The sequence below is a fragment of the Macaca fascicularis genome, chromosome 1, assembly GCF_037993035.2.
Source record: "Macaca fascicularis isolate 582-1 chromosome 1, T2T-MFA8v1.1".
NCBI classification, from domain to species: Eukaryota; Metazoa; Chordata; class Mammalia; order Primates; family Cercopithecidae; genus Macaca; species Macaca fascicularis.
The window spans coordinates 60,099,434-60,119,979 of record NC_088375.1 but is presented as its reverse complement, the minus strand read 5'-3'; the positions used below and the strand labels follow the sequence as shown (position 1 = coordinate 60,119,979).

Genomic DNA, 20,546 nt, shown 5'->3' with positions numbered 1-20,546 from the left:
TTAAATGAATACATTTGGGTTTTTTTTTTTATTTTAATAGTAATTCTGATTCAGTAAATGGTATCACTGTTTCCCCCTTCTAAAACTATGATTGGACTTAATTCGTAGTGTTCAACTTTTCACAAAGATTGTGAATGCCATCTTAAAACCTATTGGAGATTGGCTTTATATTCAGGTTTATATAACTGGCTATACGAATATATTTAAATACTGGGGAAATGTCTTCACTGCCTCAGAACCAAGCAAGACCCACCTGTGTTCTGTGTTCACATGCCTCTTAAAGGCAAGGACTGAACATAAGGTAGCAATGTCTACTTTATATTTCTGGTCTTAACTATGCCAATTTAATTAGAATTCTCTGTGTCTAAAATGGTTCCTTGGCTAGGCATGGTGGTTCATGCCTGTAATCACAGTACTTTGTTGCGGCTGAAGTGGGAGGACTGCTTGAGGCCACAAGTTGGACCACATAGAGAGACCTCGTCTCTACAAAAATTAAAAATAGCCAGGCAGGGTGGTGCATTCCTGTAGTTGTAGCTACTCAGGAGACTGAGATGGAAGGATGGCTTGAGCCCAGGAGGTCAAGGTTGCAGTGAGTCATGATCCTGCCATTGCCTCCAGCCTGTGTGACAGAGTGAGACCTTATCTCAAAATAAAATGGTTCTTTTAACTTATTAAAAGGCATTTTATATGGCTTATATATAATATCAAATAAAGAATAGTTAATATTCTTTAAAAAAAAAAAACAGCCAAAACTATTCTAGAATGATAGAAATTATAACAGTGGTGGCCTGGGGGAGGATGCAGGGGTGGTGGGTAGAACTTGCAAAGGAAGCAAAAATGTCTTATTTCTTGATTTGGGTGATGGTTACTATATTAGGCTATTTTTGTGTTGCTATAAAGAAATACCTGAGGCTGACTAGTTTATAAAGAAAAGAGATATAATTGTTTCACAGTTCTGCAGGCTGCACAAGCATGGTGCTGACATCTGCTTGGCTTCTGGGGAGGCCTCAGGGAGCTTTTACTCACGGTGGAGCATGAAGTGGAACAAGCACATCACAGGGCAAGAATAGGAGCAAGGTTGCAGGGGGCAGTGCCACACACTTTTTTTTTTTTTTTTTTTTTGAGACAGAGTCTCGCTCTGTCGCCCAGGCTGGAGTGCAGTGGCGCGATCTCGGCTCACTGCAAGCTCCGCCTCCTGGGTTCACGCCATTCTCCTGCCTCAGCCTCCCGAGTAGCTGGGACTACAGGCGCCCACAACCGCGCCCGGCTAATTTTTTGTATTTTTAGTAGAGACGGGGTTTCACCGTGGTCTCGATTTCCTGACCTTGTGATCCGCCCGCCTCGGCCTCCCAAAGTGCTGGGATTACAGGCGTGAGCCACCGCGCCCGGCCACACACTTTTAAATGACCAGATCTCGGCCAGGCGCAGTGGCTCACACCTATAATCCCAGCACTTTGGGAGGCCAAGGGAGGCAGATCACCTGAGGTCAGGAGTTCAAGACCAGCCTGGCCAACATGGTGAAACCCTGTTTCTACTAAAAATACTAAAAATTAGCCAGGTATGGTGGCACGCGCCTGTAATCCTAGCTACTCGGAAAGCTGAGGCAGGAGAATCGCTTGAACGCAGGAGGCGGAAATTGCAGTGAGCTGAGATCACATCACTGCACTCCAGCTTGGGCAGCAAGAGCAAAATTCTGTCTCAAAAAAAAAAAAAAAAGGATCTCCTGAGACTGCACTCACTATCTTGAGAACAGCACCAAACCACGAGGGACCCTCCCCTATGACCCACACACTTCCCACCAGGCCCCACGTCCAACATTGGGGATTACATCTCAACATGAGATTTTGGGGGGACAGATATCCAAACCATATTGGTTACATGGTTATATACATTGTCAAAACCCATCAAACTGTAGATTTAAGCTAGTATTTTACTATATGTAAAATTTACCTCAATTTTAAAAAATGAGAAAGTGAGGAAAGTTTATCTGAAATTTTTAGATACGATGGCCTGGAAGTGCTTCACTGCAAAGGTGACATTTGCAAGCCACGTGTGTATCTGATGGAATAGCATTCCAGGCAGAAGGAAAAACAGATGTGAGGCCCTTAAGCATCTATTCCTAGCAACTGGAGTTTCTGAGAAACAAGGAGGATGCTAATGTGACTGGAATAGGTCGAACAAGGGAAAGACACGTATTGAGAGCTAATGGGGGATCAGATCATACAGTGTCTGGTAGGTCACGGGAAGACTCACTAAAGATTTTTATCCTCATCTTAGTCTGAAAGAAAATCACCTAAATGCCTACCAAGAATAAGGCACTGTGCACAGACAGCTTACATAAAGCTTATGTAAGTAGCAAAACCAGGATTAGAAACCAAGTATGTCTGATTCCAAAGCTCATAATCTTAACCACTTTGTTTTACTAACACAACATAACAATACTCAATATTTACTGAATGCATACTATCAATATGTTAGAGCTAAAAGGCTTTATATCAGAACTTCCCAATCATTTATTGTTCTAAAATGTCTTATAAGTAGTGTAATATAAAGATCTTCTGAATAAAATTTTGTATTGTATTAAAAATGTTTTGCAACCAACTAAAAATTCAGGATGGGTAAAGTTATATTTGATTCATATGGTTCTCTACATAAACTTCCTAATTATAATTTTTTTTTTTTTTTTTGAGACGGAGTCTCGCTCTATCTCCCAGGCTGGAGTGCAGTGGCGCGATCTCAGCTCACTGCAAGTTCCGCCTCCCAGGTTTATGTCATTTTCCTGCCTCAGCCTCACGAGTAGCTGGGACTACAGGCGCCCGCCACCTCACCCGGCTAGTTTTTTGTATTTTTTAGTAGAGACGGGGTTTCACCGTGTTATCCAGGATGGTCTCAATCTTCTGACCTCGTGATCCGCCCGTCTCGGCCTCCCAAAGTGCTGGGATTACAGGCTTGAGCCACCGCGCCCGGCCCCTAATTATAATTTTGATACGGAAAACTATAAACATGACTTCACTATGTGGAACCACTTATGTTCCATAGTTTTGGTGCATAAAACTATGCACATGGCACAGTACAGTGACTCCATGAAATAGCCCCTTCTCTTGATCTTCCTGTTGAATCATTTTAGCCTATATTTTTATTTTAGTCTACATTGTTTAACATCAGTGAGGTTCTATGTTTTGCACGCATATGTAAATGACGTTTTCTATTTAATTTGCTCTAATTGCTCCACAATTTCTGTATGTTTGCCATTAATAGCATTATAATCAATATCATCATTATTAATACATATGGTATTATTAGTTGTTCCTAAATAAAACATAATTTTGTAGTTTCTTGGTTGTTCTTAGTCTATTTATTTAATATTCATATATTTTTATTCTATTGCTCAATGTCTGATTTTTAATGCATTTTCTTATCATTACTGTATTAAGAAAATACAACTGATTTTTTTTTTTTTTTTTTTTTTTTGAGACAGTCTCACTGTCTCCCAGGCTGGAGTGCAGTGGTGTGTTCTTGGCCCACTGCAACCTCCACCTCCCAGTTCAAGCAATTCTCCTGCCTCAGCCTCCCAAGTAGCTGGAATTACAAGCATGTGTCACCATGCTTGGCTAATTTTTGTATTTTTAGTAGAGACAGAGTTTCGCCATGTTGGCCAGGCTGGTCTCAGACTCCTGACCTCAAGTGATCTGCCCACCTCAGCCTCCCAAAGTGCTGGGATTACAGGCATGAGCCACCAAACCCAGCAACAATGAATTTTTGTATCAAATTTGCAAATATCCTCTAGTTTACCGGGGTGTTATACAAATGTCATTTTCTGTGTACACCATGACATGAAGGAGGTAGGAAAGCAATGCTTTAGCTATTACTTCACACTGAGTAGGTGCAGAATTCTGATAATATAAAAATCTCAGTAGCAATGGAATGCTAAAAGAATCCTACCTCTATAAAACTATGTCTCTAAGAGATCTTTTGGGGGAGGCGGGGGCGCGGGGACAGGGTCTTGCTCGGTCACCCAGGCTGGAGTGCGGTGGTGCAATCACAGTTCATTGCAGCCCCAAACTCCCAGGCTCAGGTGATCCTCCCACCTCAGCCTCCTGAGTAGCTGGGACTACAGAGGTATGCCACCATGCTCAGCTAATTTTTTGTATTTTTGTAGAGATAGGGTTTTGCTATGTTGCCCAGGCTAATCTTGAACTCCTAAGATCAAGCAATCTGCCCACCTCAGCCTCCCAAAGTGCTGGCATTACAGGTGCTAAGAGGCTTTTAAAAAAATACAGAGGTCTAAATGGAGAGGTAAGCCAGGATTTCAGAAAACCAGCACAACCTAGGTAGAAGACTAAAAGCTTCTGAGTTAGACAGATGTGAGTTTAAATACCACCATGACCTGTGATCCCTAGGTTAGGACAAATTACCTTCTTTGATTCTTCTTCCTCATCATTAAATGGAATAAACCACCTATTTGGTAGAGCTGTTGATGTAAAGATAATTTTTAAAAAGCAAAATGCATAGCAACACTTGGTATAAAGCAGCACTCAGTAAACATTACTTTTTTTTTTTTTCTTTTTTAGAGACTGTCTCACTCTGTTGCCCAGTCTGGAATGCAGCGGTGCAATCTTAGCTCAACCCCCTGGGCACAAGCAATCTTCCTGCTTCAGCCTCCTGAGTAGCCACAACTACGGGCGACCACACTTGGCTTTTTTTTTAGACATAGGATTTCCCTATGTCTAAAAATGCCCAGGCTGGTCTCAAACTTCTGGCCTCAAGTGATCCTCTTGCCTTGGCATCCCAAGGTGCTGGAATTACAAGCATGAGCCACTAAACCTGGCCACAGTACTGATCAGTACTGGCCACAGTACTGATGGTAATTTTAACATACCATGAGTTCAACTATGTTAAAATATTTGCAAAAGCTAAGATAGCCTGAGGAAGAACAAAGAGAAAAAAACAGTTAATATGTTAGGGTGGTATTTATACTAATTGTTTTCTGTTTTAAAAAATTTTGCTGGCCAGGCACGGTGGCTCATGCCTGTAATCCCAGCATTTTGGAAGGCTGAGGCGGAAGGACTACTTGAGCACCCAGGAGTTCAAGACCTGCCTGGGCAACACAGTGAGATCATATCACTACAAAAAACTAAAAAATGAGGCAGGAGGAATGCTTGAGCCCAGGAAGTCAAGGCTGTAGTGAGCCATGATTGAGCCACTGCACTCTCACCTGGGTAACAGAGTAAGACCCTGTAATGTTATCATGTTGCTTAGTAATAGATAGATATAGAGATGAATAAGTCAAATGTAAAACCAATTCTTAATAGAATCCTTAGATTAATTATCTTGGAACATGAATAATTACCCCGATGTTTCTATTAATTTGACGTTTTTGAAAGAGGAATAAAACTATAAGGCATCATCCTTCTTCAAAAGTTCTTCACAAGAATTTACAGCACATTTTGCTTCTTCTCAAAGTACTAATAATTTGCAAATAACTACATTTCCATAGATAGAAAAGAATATCAAGCAGAAATTTGATAAATAGAACATTTCATTATATCTTATATCTGTACCATGCTTAAGGTATTCTTTTAGCTTTTTTCTAGGCCTCATATTTCTCATTTGTATTAATAAAATGGGCCAGGTACAATGGCTCACACCTGTAATCCCAGCACTTTGGGAGGCCAAGGCAGGCATATCACTTGATGACAGGAGTTCGAGACCAGCATGGCCAATATGCGAAAACCCGTCTCTACTAAAAATACAAAAATTAGCTGGGCATGGTGGCGTGTGCCTGTAGTCCCAGCAACTAGGGAGGCTGAGGCAGGAGAATCACTGGAACCCTCGAGGCAGAGGCTGCAGTGAGCCAAGATCGCACCACTGCACTCCAGTCTGGGCAACAAACAGAGGGAGACTCTGTCTCTAAATAAATAAATAAATAGAATAAAATAAAATGGCACAGGTGGGCCAAATGTTGTCCTCTAATGTTCTTTTTGCTATAATATCCTGGAACTTCATAATCTTCTCATAAAGCAAATGCATAATGATAGTCCTGCAACTCTGTACTTTGAAGTGGTCCTATAATACTCTTTCACCCTAGTGGTGGTCCCCAGAGCTGAAGACATTACTGTCTCTTCTCACAGAGCCAGTGGACCCAAAAGGAACCAGAAATTCACAGGAGAGATAGACAAAACGATTAATGATTTGGAAATTAAAGAATAGACATGTTTATCCTGATTAGAGAAGGCTAACGACAAGGTTTTGATTATCTTAAAATATACAAAAGTAAATGTGCAGATAATGATCAATACCCTTTTCTCCACTTTTACTATGAAGAGATTAATAGGAAATGGAATCAACATGAAGTACAAGCAATATAGACCAGAATAGATCTTTAAGATTATGAGTTTGTCAGTAACTGTGGGATGCCTGAGAGCAAGACACAGTTGTATGCCATCTTTGTATCCCAGTATACAACAGCATCTGGCATCCAGAAAGTGCTCAATACAAATGTGCCCTCAAAATTAATAAGAGATCATTTGACTGTTTAAAGATTCAAACTACAAACTGGACATGGTGGCTCACGCCTGCAATTCCAGCGCTTTGGGAGGCCAAGATGGGTGGATCACTTGAGGCCAGGAGTTTGAGACCAGCCTAACATGGCAAAAGCCCATCTCTACTAAAAATACAAAAATCGGCCTGGGCATGATGGTGCATGCCTGTAGTCCCAGCTACTCAGGAGGCTGAGGCACAAGAATTGCCTGAGCTCAGTAGGCAGAAGTTGTAGTGAGCTGAGATCGTGCCATTGCATTCCAGCCTGGGTAACAGAGGGAAACTGTCTCAAACATAAAAAAATAAACATTCAAACTACAGAAGTACATTATAGAGATAGGACAGAACATTTCTCTTAAGAAAAATGAAGATAATCTTGCAATAAGTTAGGTAATGAGCAGAAAAATTAAGTTTATAATTATAATTTTTCAAAGTTATTTCCTTATTACAAAAAAAAACCCTTGGGCCTTGGTGATTCTGTCATGAAGTGACTATACACACACAGAGCTGAAGCAAGGCAGTCTCCATTCTCAACTGAAAACTGGTGCCAATCATAAAGATGTTGCCTACTTTAAAAAAATACCTGTTAAGCACTTAGAGTTCTAGCAGTCAAATTCTCCTAATACTAGCCCTGTATGGCAATTGTGAAGTATGAATGGATGCAGCTCCTCACTAGAGTCCTTGCGCTGTAGGAACTCTTCAACAGATGAAATGATTCTCAACAGATAGAAGGAATCTTGGTCATCCTTCAGAATCACTTTCCATTACCCCTAGTGATTTATAATGAGGTGAGTTATTCTTTTGACCTCATTTTTCATGCTATTTACTGTCAAGGAGGAACAATTTAAACATGGGGAGGAAAATCAATACAAGAGGCATAATTATAAAACAGTGAAGCTGCATCCACAGGACCCAAACACAATCTGTTTTGGCATATTAAAGTCACATTTCATTGCCAGACCAACCAACTTTTAAAAAAATAAAAATCACTAACTAAAACAAGAAACCTGGCAAAAATGTTGCCAAGAAGCAGGAAAAAAAAAAAAAAAAAAAAAAGCAACCTGCCTCGCCTGAAATGCTCGCATATAAACAAAACAGTTCATAAAACCATACATCCCACTGTGAAATTCACATTCAATTAGAAGGGCCAATTTCTCTTAGACCTCAAAGAGCACAACAGCCAGCCAACCAACCCAATCTCCATATGAATGCCCAATGTCACTTCCATTTTCTAAGACAAGCACATCATTTGCCCACAGTTGACTGCCCAAAACTGATGTAGCTAGAATGGACACACTTCCTATCTTCTCTCTTATAAAGCAGGTCTCTTTCTTCTCCTTACATCACCAAGTTACTCTCTATTTTTTTTTTAGTTTTCTTTGGAGGCTTCCCTTTGAAGTTTTCTTTCATAATGGACCTCAAGGGTTGGCAGTTGTCTTAGGGAATAAGAAACCATATTACTGAACTGGAATTCTGAACAATATTTCAAAATAAAGAGAATAATATGCTTTGGATATTTGTTCCCTCCGAATTTCATGTTGAAATGTGATCCCCAATGTTGGAAGTGAGGCCTGGTGGGAAATGTGTGGGTTACAAGAGCAGATCCCTCATAAATGGCTTGGGGTCCTTTCCATGGCAATGAGTAAGTTATTACTCTGGTAATTCATATGAGAGCTGATTGTTTAAAAGTGTATGGTACCTCCCACCTCTCTCTCTTTCTCCTGCTCTCACCATGTGATGCACCTGCTCTCCCTTTGCCTTTTGCAATGATTGTAAGCTTCTCGAGGCCCTCACCACAAGCAGATGCTGGCTTCATGCTTCCTGTATAGCCTGCAGTACTGTGAGCCAATTAAACCTCTTTTCTTTATAAATTACCCAGTCTCAGGCATTCCTTTATAGCAACAAAAACAGACTAATACAGGGAACTTTGGTTAAGAGTTAATGGTAAAGATCTGAAATGACAGTAGAAAAAGTTTACTCCATTGCCAATCACTGAAAAAATTTACATATGAAGAGTACTACTAATCTCAACATTGGGCACCTTGTCAAGCCTTGCAACAGTCAATACACTAAACCCATGTTAACCATTTTATTCACAATTTACCTTTTTTTTTTTTTTTTTTTTTTTGAGACAGTTTCACTCTTGTTGCCCAAGCTGGAGCGCAATGGCACAATCTTGGCTCACTGCAACCTCCACCTCCCGGGTACAAGCGATTATCCTGCCTCAGCCTCCCGAGTAGCTGGGATTACAGGTGTCCACCACCAGGTCCAGCTAAATTTTGTATTTTTAGTAGAGACAGCATTTCACCATGTTTGCCAGACTGGTCTCGAATACCTGACCTCAGGTGATCCTCCCACCTCGGCCTCCCAAAGTGCTGTGATTACAGGTGTGAGCCACTGCACCCAGCCAATTTACATTTTTTAAGCTGATCACTGGTAACCCAATTGGAAGCTCAATACAAGGAGCTTCTTGTGATGTGATGATAACTAGAATAATTAACTAATTAATTGAATTCAGGTCTAGTCAACACTGGCTTGAAACTTCAAAATTTTTGCAGGCCATCAATGGCCACTAAATCACAAAGAGAGATAACCTGACATTAATTGCCTTCTCATGGAAGTACATACCACCACTTAAGATGTACTCTTACCAAAAAAATTGAACCTTAATCATCAGATCTCATCTCTAATTACTAGTTTATGGAAAACACGTGGGACAAAAGAACACATTAACATCACAAGCAAGCAGTCAGAAAAGTCTAGATTGTAGAGAAACTCTAAAAGTACAAACAACCCAGTTTTTTAACAAATAAGGTAAGAGAAAAAAAAATGAGGAGGAAACCATAGATTAAAATACATATCAATCAAAACAGACCTTATTTGAATCATGACTTGAATAAACCAACTGTTAAAACACACACACACACACACACACACACACACACATACACACCTGTGAACAATCAGGGAAATTTAAACATTACTAAAATAAAATTTTAAGAAACAAGATTTTGACTTTTAGGTATGCTAATGAAATTTTTTTTTTATTTTTGTTTTTGTTTGAGACACAGTCTCGCTCTGTCACCCAGGCTGGAGTGCAGTGGTGCAATCTCAGCTCACTGCAACTTCTGCCTCCCCGGTTCAAGTGATTCTCCTGCCTTAGCCTCCCAAGTAGCTGGGATTACAGGCACGTGCCACCACACCTGGCTAATTTTTTGTATTTTTAGTGAAGATGGGGTTTCACCATGTTGGCTAGGCTGGTCTCGAACTCCTGACCTCAGGTGATTCACCCACCTTGGCCTCCCAAAGTGCTAGGATTACAGGCATGAGCCACCACGCCCAGCCGATTTTTTTAATTTAAAGTTCTACGTTCTAGAGATATATATTGAAATATTTACAAATAAAATATAAGCTGGGCACGGTGGCTCATGACTGTAATCCCAACACTTTGGGAGGGTGAGGCGGGTGGATTACCTGAGGTCAGGAGTTCGTTCGAGACCAGTCTGGCCAACATGTGAAATCCTGTCTCTACCAAAAATACAAAATTAGCCAGGCATGGGGACACATGCCTCTAATCCCAGCTACTTTGGGAGGCTAAGACACCCCAGGAGGTGGAGGTTGCAGTGGGCCAAGATCGTACCATTACACTCCAGCCTGGGCAACAAGAGTGAAATTCATCTCAAAAGAAAAAAAAAAGTATGTGATATCTATGATTGGCTATAAAATAATCCAGTACACTGGAGATGAGGATCTATAAATGAAACAAGATTGGCCATAAGTTTATCACTTTTGAGAATTCATTATACTATTCTCTCTACTTTTGTATCTTCTATTTTGAAATATTCCACAATAAAACGCTTAAAAAAAAGAGAGTCACTAGACCAATAAGTCATACAGAAAAGCCAGATATATATATCATGCCAGATATATCATGAATATTTAGAGCATTGCACCAAAAAACAGTTCCCCAAATTTGCATTAGATTAATATTCTAACAGATTAACACTGTATTATAACATTTAAGTATACTAAATATAAAATAATTTCTAAATTTTTGTATAAACCTATTCCATAACTACAATGAAGTAGAATATTTCATTAAAAACCACATGCAAGTCAATTTTCAATTCTGAACACTAAGCTTCAGCTTTTCTTTTTTTTACTTTTTTTTTTTTTTTTTTTTTTGAGACAGAGTCTCGCTCTGTCACCCAGGCTGGAGTGCAGTTGCACCATCTCAGCTCACTGCAACCTCCACCTCCTGAGTTCAAGCGATTCTCCTGCCTCAGCTTCCCGAGTAGCTGGGACTACAAGCGCGTGTGACCACGCCTGGCTAATTTTTTGTATATTTTGTAGAAACAGGGTTTCACCCTGTTAGCCAGAATGGTCTCAATCTCCTGACCTCGATATCTGCCCACCTTGGCCTCCCAAAGTGCTGGGATTACAGGCGTGAGCCACTGCGCCCAGCCAAAGCTTCAGTTTTTCAATTGAACTACCTCATGAAACAAACATAAACTCTGCATGCCTGATAAAACTTTAAGCTCCCAAATTTTACTCAAACTGGTTACAATCTAAGATCAGAAGTTTAAGAAACAATTTTTTAAGTTACCCTTCAAAAGCAGTAAAAACCCCAACATATTCACAGACAAAAACAACATCAACAAATTGGGCAAGCATTCAATTAGCAATCCAAATGAGGCTTCAATTCCTTGTCCTATATGACATTCTGGGCCAAGATCTTAATCTGAATTTATTATTACTATGTTGAACCATTAAAGATTTATTAGACATCCGCCATCTCTCACCATCTTACAGAAGATATATATGTAATTCTCCTCCATAAGCATAAAATAGTCTCAAATACTGATAAATATAGTACTCCCCTGACACTCCTCAAGAGCCAGAATGCTAGAACAGAAATTACTATGTAGCCGATTTCCTATTATAAGTTATAATAGTAACCAACTATTCTGGAGACCCTTCCCAAAATTCAATTTCGTTTCTAAATTGTATCTACTGCTAAGTAAAAGTAACAAGAAGCACAGAATCAGATACACAGTAGACACTCAATAAATAAAAGAGAATGGCAGAAGAAACTGTTTATTGGTACTAACCTCCCTATCACTGTTCCCCCAAGGCTGCCTTCCAGTGAAAGTGCTAATGAGTGGGAAATGGGCCAAACTAGACTGAGAAGTAAAATAAACTAGATAATCAGCCATCAGTAATAGGGACATAACCTTCTTGCCCCTACTGTCAGGTTTAATATCCTAAAATATTCTTAACTCATGAATAATGAAACCACCTGAACTAGCCTGAATTTGTCATATATTTTGGGCCCTCATTTAAATTACAATTATATTGATGGACAATCTATATTTTTTCACCCAAAAGTCAACAGAAAGACAAGTTATCCTTAATGCAAAAAAACTGCATATAACCTCCACAAAAGTCTTCAAAAATATATCTACTGAAAGTGCTCTTTCAAAGTTTAAATGACCAAATCCAACAGTCTTTCTACAGGCCTTCTCCTCAATTTCCTTTTACACTATTTACCATCCATTCCTTGAAATACCTCAATATCACTGTTTGTCAGTTCTTCTCTGTATCAGTTTCCTATTGCTGCTCTAACAAATTACCATAAACTTAGTTGCTTAAAACAACACAAATGTATTATCATAGCATTCTGGAGGTCAGAAGTCTGAAATCATGGCCAGATGCAGTGGCTCACACCTGTAATCCCACCACTTTGGGAGGCCAAGGCGGGTGGATCACCTGAGGTCAGGAGTTCGAGACCAGGCTGGCCAACAGGGCAAAACCCTGTCTCTACTAAAAATACAAAAATTAGCTGGTCGTGGTGGTGAGTGCCTGTAATCCCAGCTACTCAGGAGGCTGAGGCAGGAGAATCGCTTGAACCTGGGAGGAGGAGGTTGCAGTGAACCAAGATTATGCCGTTGCACTCCAGCCTGGGGGTCAAGAGCGAAATTCAGTCTCAAAAAAAAAAAAAAAAAAAAGGAAGTCTGAAATCAGTCTCATTGGGCTGAGTTGTCAAATTGCTGGCAGGGCTGGTTCCTTATGCGGAGGCTCTGAGAGAAGAATCCACTTCCTTGCCTTTTTCAGCTTCTAGGGTCCACCTGCATTCCTTGGCTCACAGACCCTTCCTGGAATCCTTCCAATCTCTTGCTTCCTTCATCACATCTCCTATTCTAATTCTGCTCTCTTGCCTCCCTCTTATATGGATGCTTGTGATTATATTGGGCTCACCTGGATAATCCAGGTTAATTTCCTTATCTCAAGATCCTTAAACTAATCACATCTCCAAAGTCTCTTTTACCATGTAAGGTAACATATTTACATGTTCTGGGGATTAGGACTTAGACATCTTTGGGGCACCATTAGTCATCCTACCACATCTTCCAATGGCTCTAACTTGAATTTCTGCATTCTCTGCCTACCAGCTGTTTGTGTTTTCTGCTCTTCTCTATATATTTTCTCCCCTTCCTCTTTCACACTCATTACTTCAACTCTCACCTTCATGCTAAAATCAAGTCTCGTCTCAAATATGAGAAAATTGAAGCCTAGATAGGAAAATGACTAGCCTCGAGTCACATAGATACCTACAGGATATTTACTTACTTATTTATTTATTCGAGACACACTCTTGCTTTGTCACCCAGGCTGGAGTGCAGTGGTGTGAACACAGCTCACTGCAGCTTCAACCCCCTGGGCTCAAGTGATCCTCCCACCTCAGCCTCCTATGTAACTGGGACCACATGTGTGCACCACCATACCTAGCTAATTTTTTTTGGGGGGGGGGTAGGAGAGATAGGGTCTCACCACATTGCTCAGGCTGGTCTCAAACTCCTGGTCTCCAGCAATCCTCCCACCTTGGGCTCCCAAAGTGCTGGGATTACAGACATGGGCCACCATGCCCCGCACTTATAGGAGATTTCTACTTGTACATCTTCAGAGTACCTCACTCTAATCGTTGACTGAATACTATTTCTACCTGAATAACACAATTATTTCATACTCACAAGCTAGAACTGTGCTACACTTTTTTCTCATCTCCATTCACTTAGCTGGTTCTCTCAACTCTGTCTCTCCATTCATTCAGAAATCCAAGTGCCACTTCAGAATCCCAAAATACTGCTTTGGTTGGGTAACAACCTTGCTCAAACCCACAAAAATTCTCTACTAAGGAGTCCATCAAGCCTCCTTGGCCTGATGTTTGATGTTCAAAGCCCTCTAGGATGTCACCCCGACTCTCTCTCATCTCTAACCCTTCAAACACATCCATTAGGATTTCCTAGTGTCCTCTGCCTACATACCACACTCATTCCTATTTATTCGCCCATGCTGCTCTATCATCCTGGACTGCCTTCCTTTGTCCTCCCACTTAGGAACACATCCTTTCCAGGGCATCATAGAATTTGGAACTCTAAAAGGAATCATTTTTTTATTTATCTGTCTCCAAACCTGACTGTTAGTTCCTTGAGGGCAGAAATTATACCACATATATACTCTAGTACACGCTTACAATCTAACATTTAGACGTTCAACATTAGCTGTTAATTAAGAATCTAAGAAAACCTCTAAAGAGAAAAATATAGTAGACACATGTAATTAATGGCATATTATTCAAATATCAAAAACTTTACTCTAGGCCCAGCATGGTGGCTCTTCTTTGTTTAGAGACAGGGTCTCGCTCTGTCGTCCAGGCTGGAATGCACTGGCATGATCATGGCTCACTGCAACTCCAGTTCATGGACTCAACCTATCCTCCTGCCTCAGCCTCCCAAGTAGCTGCAACTACAGACATGCACCAATGTGCCTGGCTAATTTTATTTTTTTGTAAAGACAGGGTTTTGCTATTGTGGCCCAGGCTGGTCTCAAACTCCTGATCCCAAGTGGTCCTCCTGCCTCAGCCTCCATCTATTGTGATTATAGGAACAAAATAACTGATTAATGACTGTCATGGGCTGAGGGTGGGAAGAGCTGTCTACCAAGGAGCACAAAAAATCTTGAGGGTATGGTAATGTTCTACATCTTGATTATAGTGGTGGTTCCACAACTGTACGCATTTGTCAAAACTCATAGGGTGCTGCACTACAAAGAGGGAATTTTGTTGTATACAAAGTGTATCTTAATTTTAAAATATTTAAAAAGAAAAAAATAAACGACTTAGTTTTCTGTTACCAACAAGACTGGTCCAACTCCTTACCTTTGGCAGAACTGTGCTTAATCCACATATCTTAACAGGTTGCCTATTTCAAAATACTCATGGAGAAGATGATTCTAAAAGCCCAAATGGTGATATATAGTTATTCAGCATGAGTTTAAGAATTGGGGAGAGGCCAGGTGTGGTGGCTCCCACTTGTAATCCAAGCACTTTTGGAGGCTGAAGGGGGAGGATTGTTTTAGCCCAACAGCTCAAAATCAGCCCTGGCAACATAGTGAGACCCTCTTGTCTACAAAAAATTTTAAAAATTAGCTGGGTATGATGGGGTGTGCCTGCAGTCCCAGTTACTAGGGAGGCTGAGGTAGGAGGATCACTTGAGTCTGAGAGGTTGCAGCTGCAGTGATCCATGGTCACACCACCACACTCCAGTCTGGGTAACAGAGCAAGATCCTGTCACCAAAAAAAAAAAAAAAAAAAAAAAAAGAAGAAGAAGAAGAAGAAGAATAGGGAAGAAATTCTTTTTTTTTTTTTTTGAGACGTAGTCTCGCTCTGTCGCCCAGGCTGGAGTGCAGTGGCCGGATCTCAGCTCACTGCAAGCTCCGCCTCCCAGGTTTACGCCATTCTCCTGCCTCAGCCTCCCAAGTAGCTGGGACTACAGGCGCCCGCCACCTCGCCCGGCTAGTTTTTTTGTATTTTTAGTACAGACGGGGTTTCACCATGTTAGCCAGGATGGTCTCGATCTCCTGACCTTGTGATCCGCCCGTCTCGGCCTCCCAAAGTGCTGGGATTACAGGCTTGAGCCACCGCGCCCGGCCTGAATAGGGAAGAAATTCTGTGAAACAAATGAAAGTCATTTTTATCTACACTTTCAAAAACAAAAACACACACACACAAAGCTGAGTTTCCCAATATGGCTTTGAGGTCCAACATAGTCTGATGCAACATATTAAGCCATTTGAAGAGGTAAGCTACTAAAATGGTTCAGGACAGATGACTATTCTAGATGAACAGTAATAAAGGAGCAAACAGGATTTTCTGAATCCTATGTTGCCATGGGTCCTGACACTAAGCAGAATTCATCAACATTCAGGGTAAGGAAAAAGTAACTTCAAAGGTGGAACTAGGAGAGGAATGAGTAATATATTTAGAATAAAAGAGAAAAGGTTAAAAGCACAAGTTTTATTTTACCATATAAGTTAGCACGCAAAATATACTATTTTATATGGAACTGAACACACAGTCATCTTGCTCATCTTCTGTCTCTGTCTGAATGTAAATTGCTCAGCCTATCCTCCTCCCCTCACTTGTTCCTATCTCCATCTCTTTTCACGAGAAATACGTGATTTTAGCCTCCCTGAGGCTACAGCGTCAGACTGAGGCAACTCTAGAATGACAAAGGCTTATTCAACTACAAATTCAATTCCAGTCTGGGGTGCCCATGAGGGTCCAAATTTGGACCCTGCACTTCACAAAGACAGTCCGAATTTCTTTTTTCTTTTTCTTTTTTTTTTTAAACGGAGTCTCACTCTGTTGCCCAGGCTGGAGTGCAGTGGTGTGATCTTGGCTCACTGCAACCTCCACGTCCCGGGTTCAAGCGATTCTCCTGCCTTCAGCCTCCCTGAGTAGCTGGGACTACAGTTGTGCGCCACCACACCAGGCTAATTTTTGTATTTTTAGTAGAGACAAGATTTTGCAATGTTGGCCAGGCTGGTCTCGAACTCCTGACCTTGTGATCCACCTGCCTTGGCCTCCCAAAGTGCTGGGATTACAAGCGTGAGCCACTGCCCCGGGCCGCCCATCTGAGTTTCTGAGTCAAGTATGGAATTATTCTAATATCCTTGATAGTCTCCTTGATATTCATCCAAGGAAAACTGATCAGACTGTGCTAAGAGACAAGACCTATGGTGATTGGCATCCAGTATCCCTCACCACACTCAGCACAGATTTAAGAGTCAATGTAATACATGCTGAAGTAAGTAAGCATTCATTTTAATGAATCCTAGAAAAATCTCTTTTCTGAAAGCAGGTACTTGCCTCTTCCAACAGCAATAATTTGGTAGATACAGTTTTTAAGGGCATGTATCTAGGCCTAGAGTACCTAAGATTATAATGCTAAGGATACCAAGATAGGTGCTAACAGTCAAACTTATTCAATAAATAAAAGAAAAAATTTAAAGTACTAGACCACATAGAATTATTAACAAATATTCCTGGCCTTACAATGTGTATATGCAAATGAAACAGAAATTCCTTTGTGAGCAAACAAGTGCTTTCAAGGGTTCTATAATCAGATTAGTACCTTGTTCATTAAGGACTCTAGGACAACACATGCATACACATCAAATCTTAATATAGTCACTGAAATTTAGTCTGCATCAGTTTCCAAGGCTTTCATCAGAGTTGGTCTAACCTTTGAGATACTTCTTATCCCAGTCTAATTCAAGTATTATTAATAGGCCCCCTGGAGCTTGTTATCTTTGACTCAAGCACCTCGTGGTCTCAGCAAAGTCTGCCAGGAAAGAAGGTCTCTAAGTCCAAAAGAAGCATCAAGGCACCACAAGCTGCAGTGCAAATCATCTACTGTGACATTGTAGGCGGAGAAAAACTGTCCCCCAGTACTATCTGGGGGCTACTAACATGCCAAGACAATAATCCACAGTTGGTCAAGTGGCCATGGTCAAAAGAGAGAAAAGAAGCAATTATCCAGATAATTTATATCATGCTTATATAACAGATGGACATTTTAAATAAATAATTCATATAATTATACCACTCACTCTGCATTTCACAGAAGGTGAATCTGTTGTAAAGTAGGTGGTTCAGCTACAGATAGCTCCAGTCTCACTTTTGAAAATAGTCTTTTACATACCTTAGGAGTTCTCTAGGTCGACCATGCATGGTGGCTCATGCCTGTAATCCCAGCACTTTGGGAGGCCGAGGCGGACAGATCATTCGAGGCCAGGAGTTTGAGACCAGCCTGGTCAACATGGTGAAATCCCATCTCTACTAAAAATACAAAAATTAGCCGGGCATGGTGGTGGGCACCTATAGTTCCAGCTACTTGGGAGGCTGAGGCATGAGAATAGCTTGAACTTGGGAGGTGGAGGTTGCAGTGAGCCGAGACTGCACCACTGTACTCCAGCCTGGGAGACAGAGTGAGACTCTGTTTTGTTTTATTTTTTTAAAAAACAATAACAACAACAAAACTTCTCCAAGTCATGGAAAAACATATTGTAACTCTTTGGAAACTGACTTGCAATGTTCTGAAGCCAATAAAGGCCCGTTGTCTGGATTCAAAGATATAATTTCTCAACAGAAGACCTCAAATCTTTAAGCAGCTTAATTTTTACCTGAATTTGTCTAGAATTGAGTATACCTATTCAATTTAACTCCTTGTCAGCCCTATAAATTGAAAGGAACGCTTACATTGCATTTATAGATGTTAAAAAAATTAATAGCTGTCATCCCCTTCTTCTCTTATTTCAATAGATTACTAAGCTGAGCACAGTGGCTCACACCTATAATCCCAGTAGTTTGGGAGGCCAAGGCAGGTGGATCTCCTGAGGTTAGGAGTTCGAGACCAGCCTGGCCATCATGGTGAAACCCCATCTCTAGTAAAAATACAAATATTATCTAGGCGTGGTGGCAGGCACCTGTAATCTCAGCTACTTGGGAGGCTGAGGCAGGAGAATCACTTGAACCCAGGAGGCGGAGGTTGCAGTGAGCCAAGATCTCACCATTGCACTCCAGCCTGGGCAACAGAGTGAGACTCCATCTCAAAAAAAAAAAGAAAAACAAGAATTCACCTTCCCAAATAGTTCAGAAATGTAAAGTTTAAAATTTAATGTGGTTCTCTTAGCTTTTATCTCATTTTACATTCAGCTCCTTATTAAGTGGGATATAGATCTCTGGGATGTAAATCTGAAAAATCCATGCCTATGGGTCACTTCTTTACTTTCTAACTTTGCACAAGTAATTTTCCTGAGCTTCAGTTTCCTCATCTGTAAAATGAGAATAACAACAGTACCTGCCACACCTACTTCAAAGGATCACTGCTGAAACTCACATGGGGTAAGACATATGAAATCAAACAGCAAAGCACTCTGCAAATATTGGTTACTACCACAGATGGGGAAATATTACGAGCAGGAAAAAAAAAATGGGTGAATTAGTTTAGAAAAAATTAGGGTGAAAAAGTTTCTTCTACCTGAAAGAGAAGGGTTGCAAACATAGAAGTAACTTTAAGCTATTGACTAAATATATTTAGGGAAGTGGTCTGACATAAAGTTGAGTTATTATTTAGAAGTGGATTCTCATGCCAACACATTCACTTTGCACAGACGGCAGAAGAAGAAAAAGACAAAAGATTAAGAGTGGGTGTCCGGCTCTCAGCTCACCAAAATAACTGATTTGAGGCGAGAGGGTGTAGTTAGTCATGGCAGTCAGTAGATAGAGAATATTGCTGCATTAGGTGATGAACTATAAGGTGTCGTTACCAAGCACAGATTATCCACAATCCATATAGTATAGCTACGTATAGGGCATGGGATTTCTATAGAGCGCTTTAGAAAAAAAAAAAAAAATAGAAAAATAGAAAAGGTATTCCATAAGTATCAAACAGACAGAAGTAATTCAGTAACTTAGTTCTCCACAGGAAGCTCTCGGGGAGGTAGCATTGCTGAGAAGAAAGTTAAGATACCTATAACAACGAGGTCCGGGGTGTTCTAGGAGCTATAGCCTAGAGGCGACACAAACTGTTTTTAAGTACTACAAATCAACAAAACAAGAGGTGTGGTTTCAGACCTGCTTGTCTTTACCCAGTATAGGGCTCTACTCTTTAAGTGATCTAAGATATTCTCTAATGGAGACACACAACAACTGAATTTTCTGAAAGGGCATCAGACAAATGACACTGTGACACGGCATGCAGGCACGCCAACCAGACATAAGTGAAGATAACTAATCTATAGGGATACGACCAGGGACAAAAATCACCAGTAACCATGACAACACAAGTAGGTGGAGGGAAACACAAACACTGACCAAGCAGCGGGGTGACACTATTCCTTCAGGTAGAGAGATCCTGGGGTCAGAAAAAGACTTGATTAGTGGAGGAAGCTGGCCAAGAATGAAACCGATTAGCCCAAAAAGGCAGTGTCCATGCAGAAGGACTCGGCGGCAACACTGATACTCCCCATGGGGCGGCTCGCAGGGTCAAAGACACATCTGTAGGAGACTGGACGCCTCTAAGACCGTGAAGGAGTTACCTGGTGCAGGGCTGTCAAGCCGTCCACGTTGACTGTGTTGATATCAGCACCTCTTGCCAGAAGCTTTCTCACCTCGTCGGTGTCCCCGCTAGAGCAGGCGGCCAGGAAGACAGCACCGTCCTCGAAGCGGACCCTGGGGCTCCCGCGCCTGGTCAGCGGCTGCCGCCCCGCGCCTCGTCGCTCCGCGGGCTCCTGCTCTGTCAGCGAGCCCCGCCAGCGCCGAAGCTGCTCTGCCCGCCGCATTCGCGCCGACTCTGCCCGCTTCCCTCCTAGGTGCTCCAGCTCCGCCATTGCTCCGGCCTCGGCAGCTGCTGCCAAAACTACCAACACTAAATTACTGTTGGGGCTCGGGTTGCCGCTGCCGCCTCCCTCAGAGCGCTTCAGCCGGGAGCAGAGGGCGGAGACCCTCGCGCCGCCATCTTTACTCCTCTCGCCACTAGCACCGCCCGCACGTTCCCTCGGCTTCAATACGCAGCCGCTGCCCGGCCTCGGATCATCACGGGACTCGTAGTAAGAGGCCTGCCCTAAGTGCACTTGGTGGCCGTAAGGGAACTACAAATCCC

The 20,546-nt window shown here is 41.5% G+C and overlaps 1 protein-coding gene across 23 annotated transcripts in view; it reads right to left on the bottom strand.

The window, feature by feature from the left end:
• The window catches only part of PPP1R12B (protein phosphatase 1 regulatory subunit 12B), a 241,358-nt gene extending 220,937 nt beyond the window's left edge, over positions 1-20,421 (bottom strand). For all 23 annotated transcript variants that reach the window (XR_012431518.1, XR_012431519.1, XR_012431525.1 and 20 more), the window contains exon 1: positions 19,984-20,421. Coding sequence is in view for 13 of the 23 variants with exons in the window: in XM_045395012.3 (XP_045250947.2) it covers positions 19,984-20,274 (291 nt within the window). In the remaining 10 variants the exon portion in view is untranslated. The remainder of the gene's footprint in view (positions 1-19,983) is intronic.
• Positions 20,422-20,546: the final 125 nt, after the last annotated feature.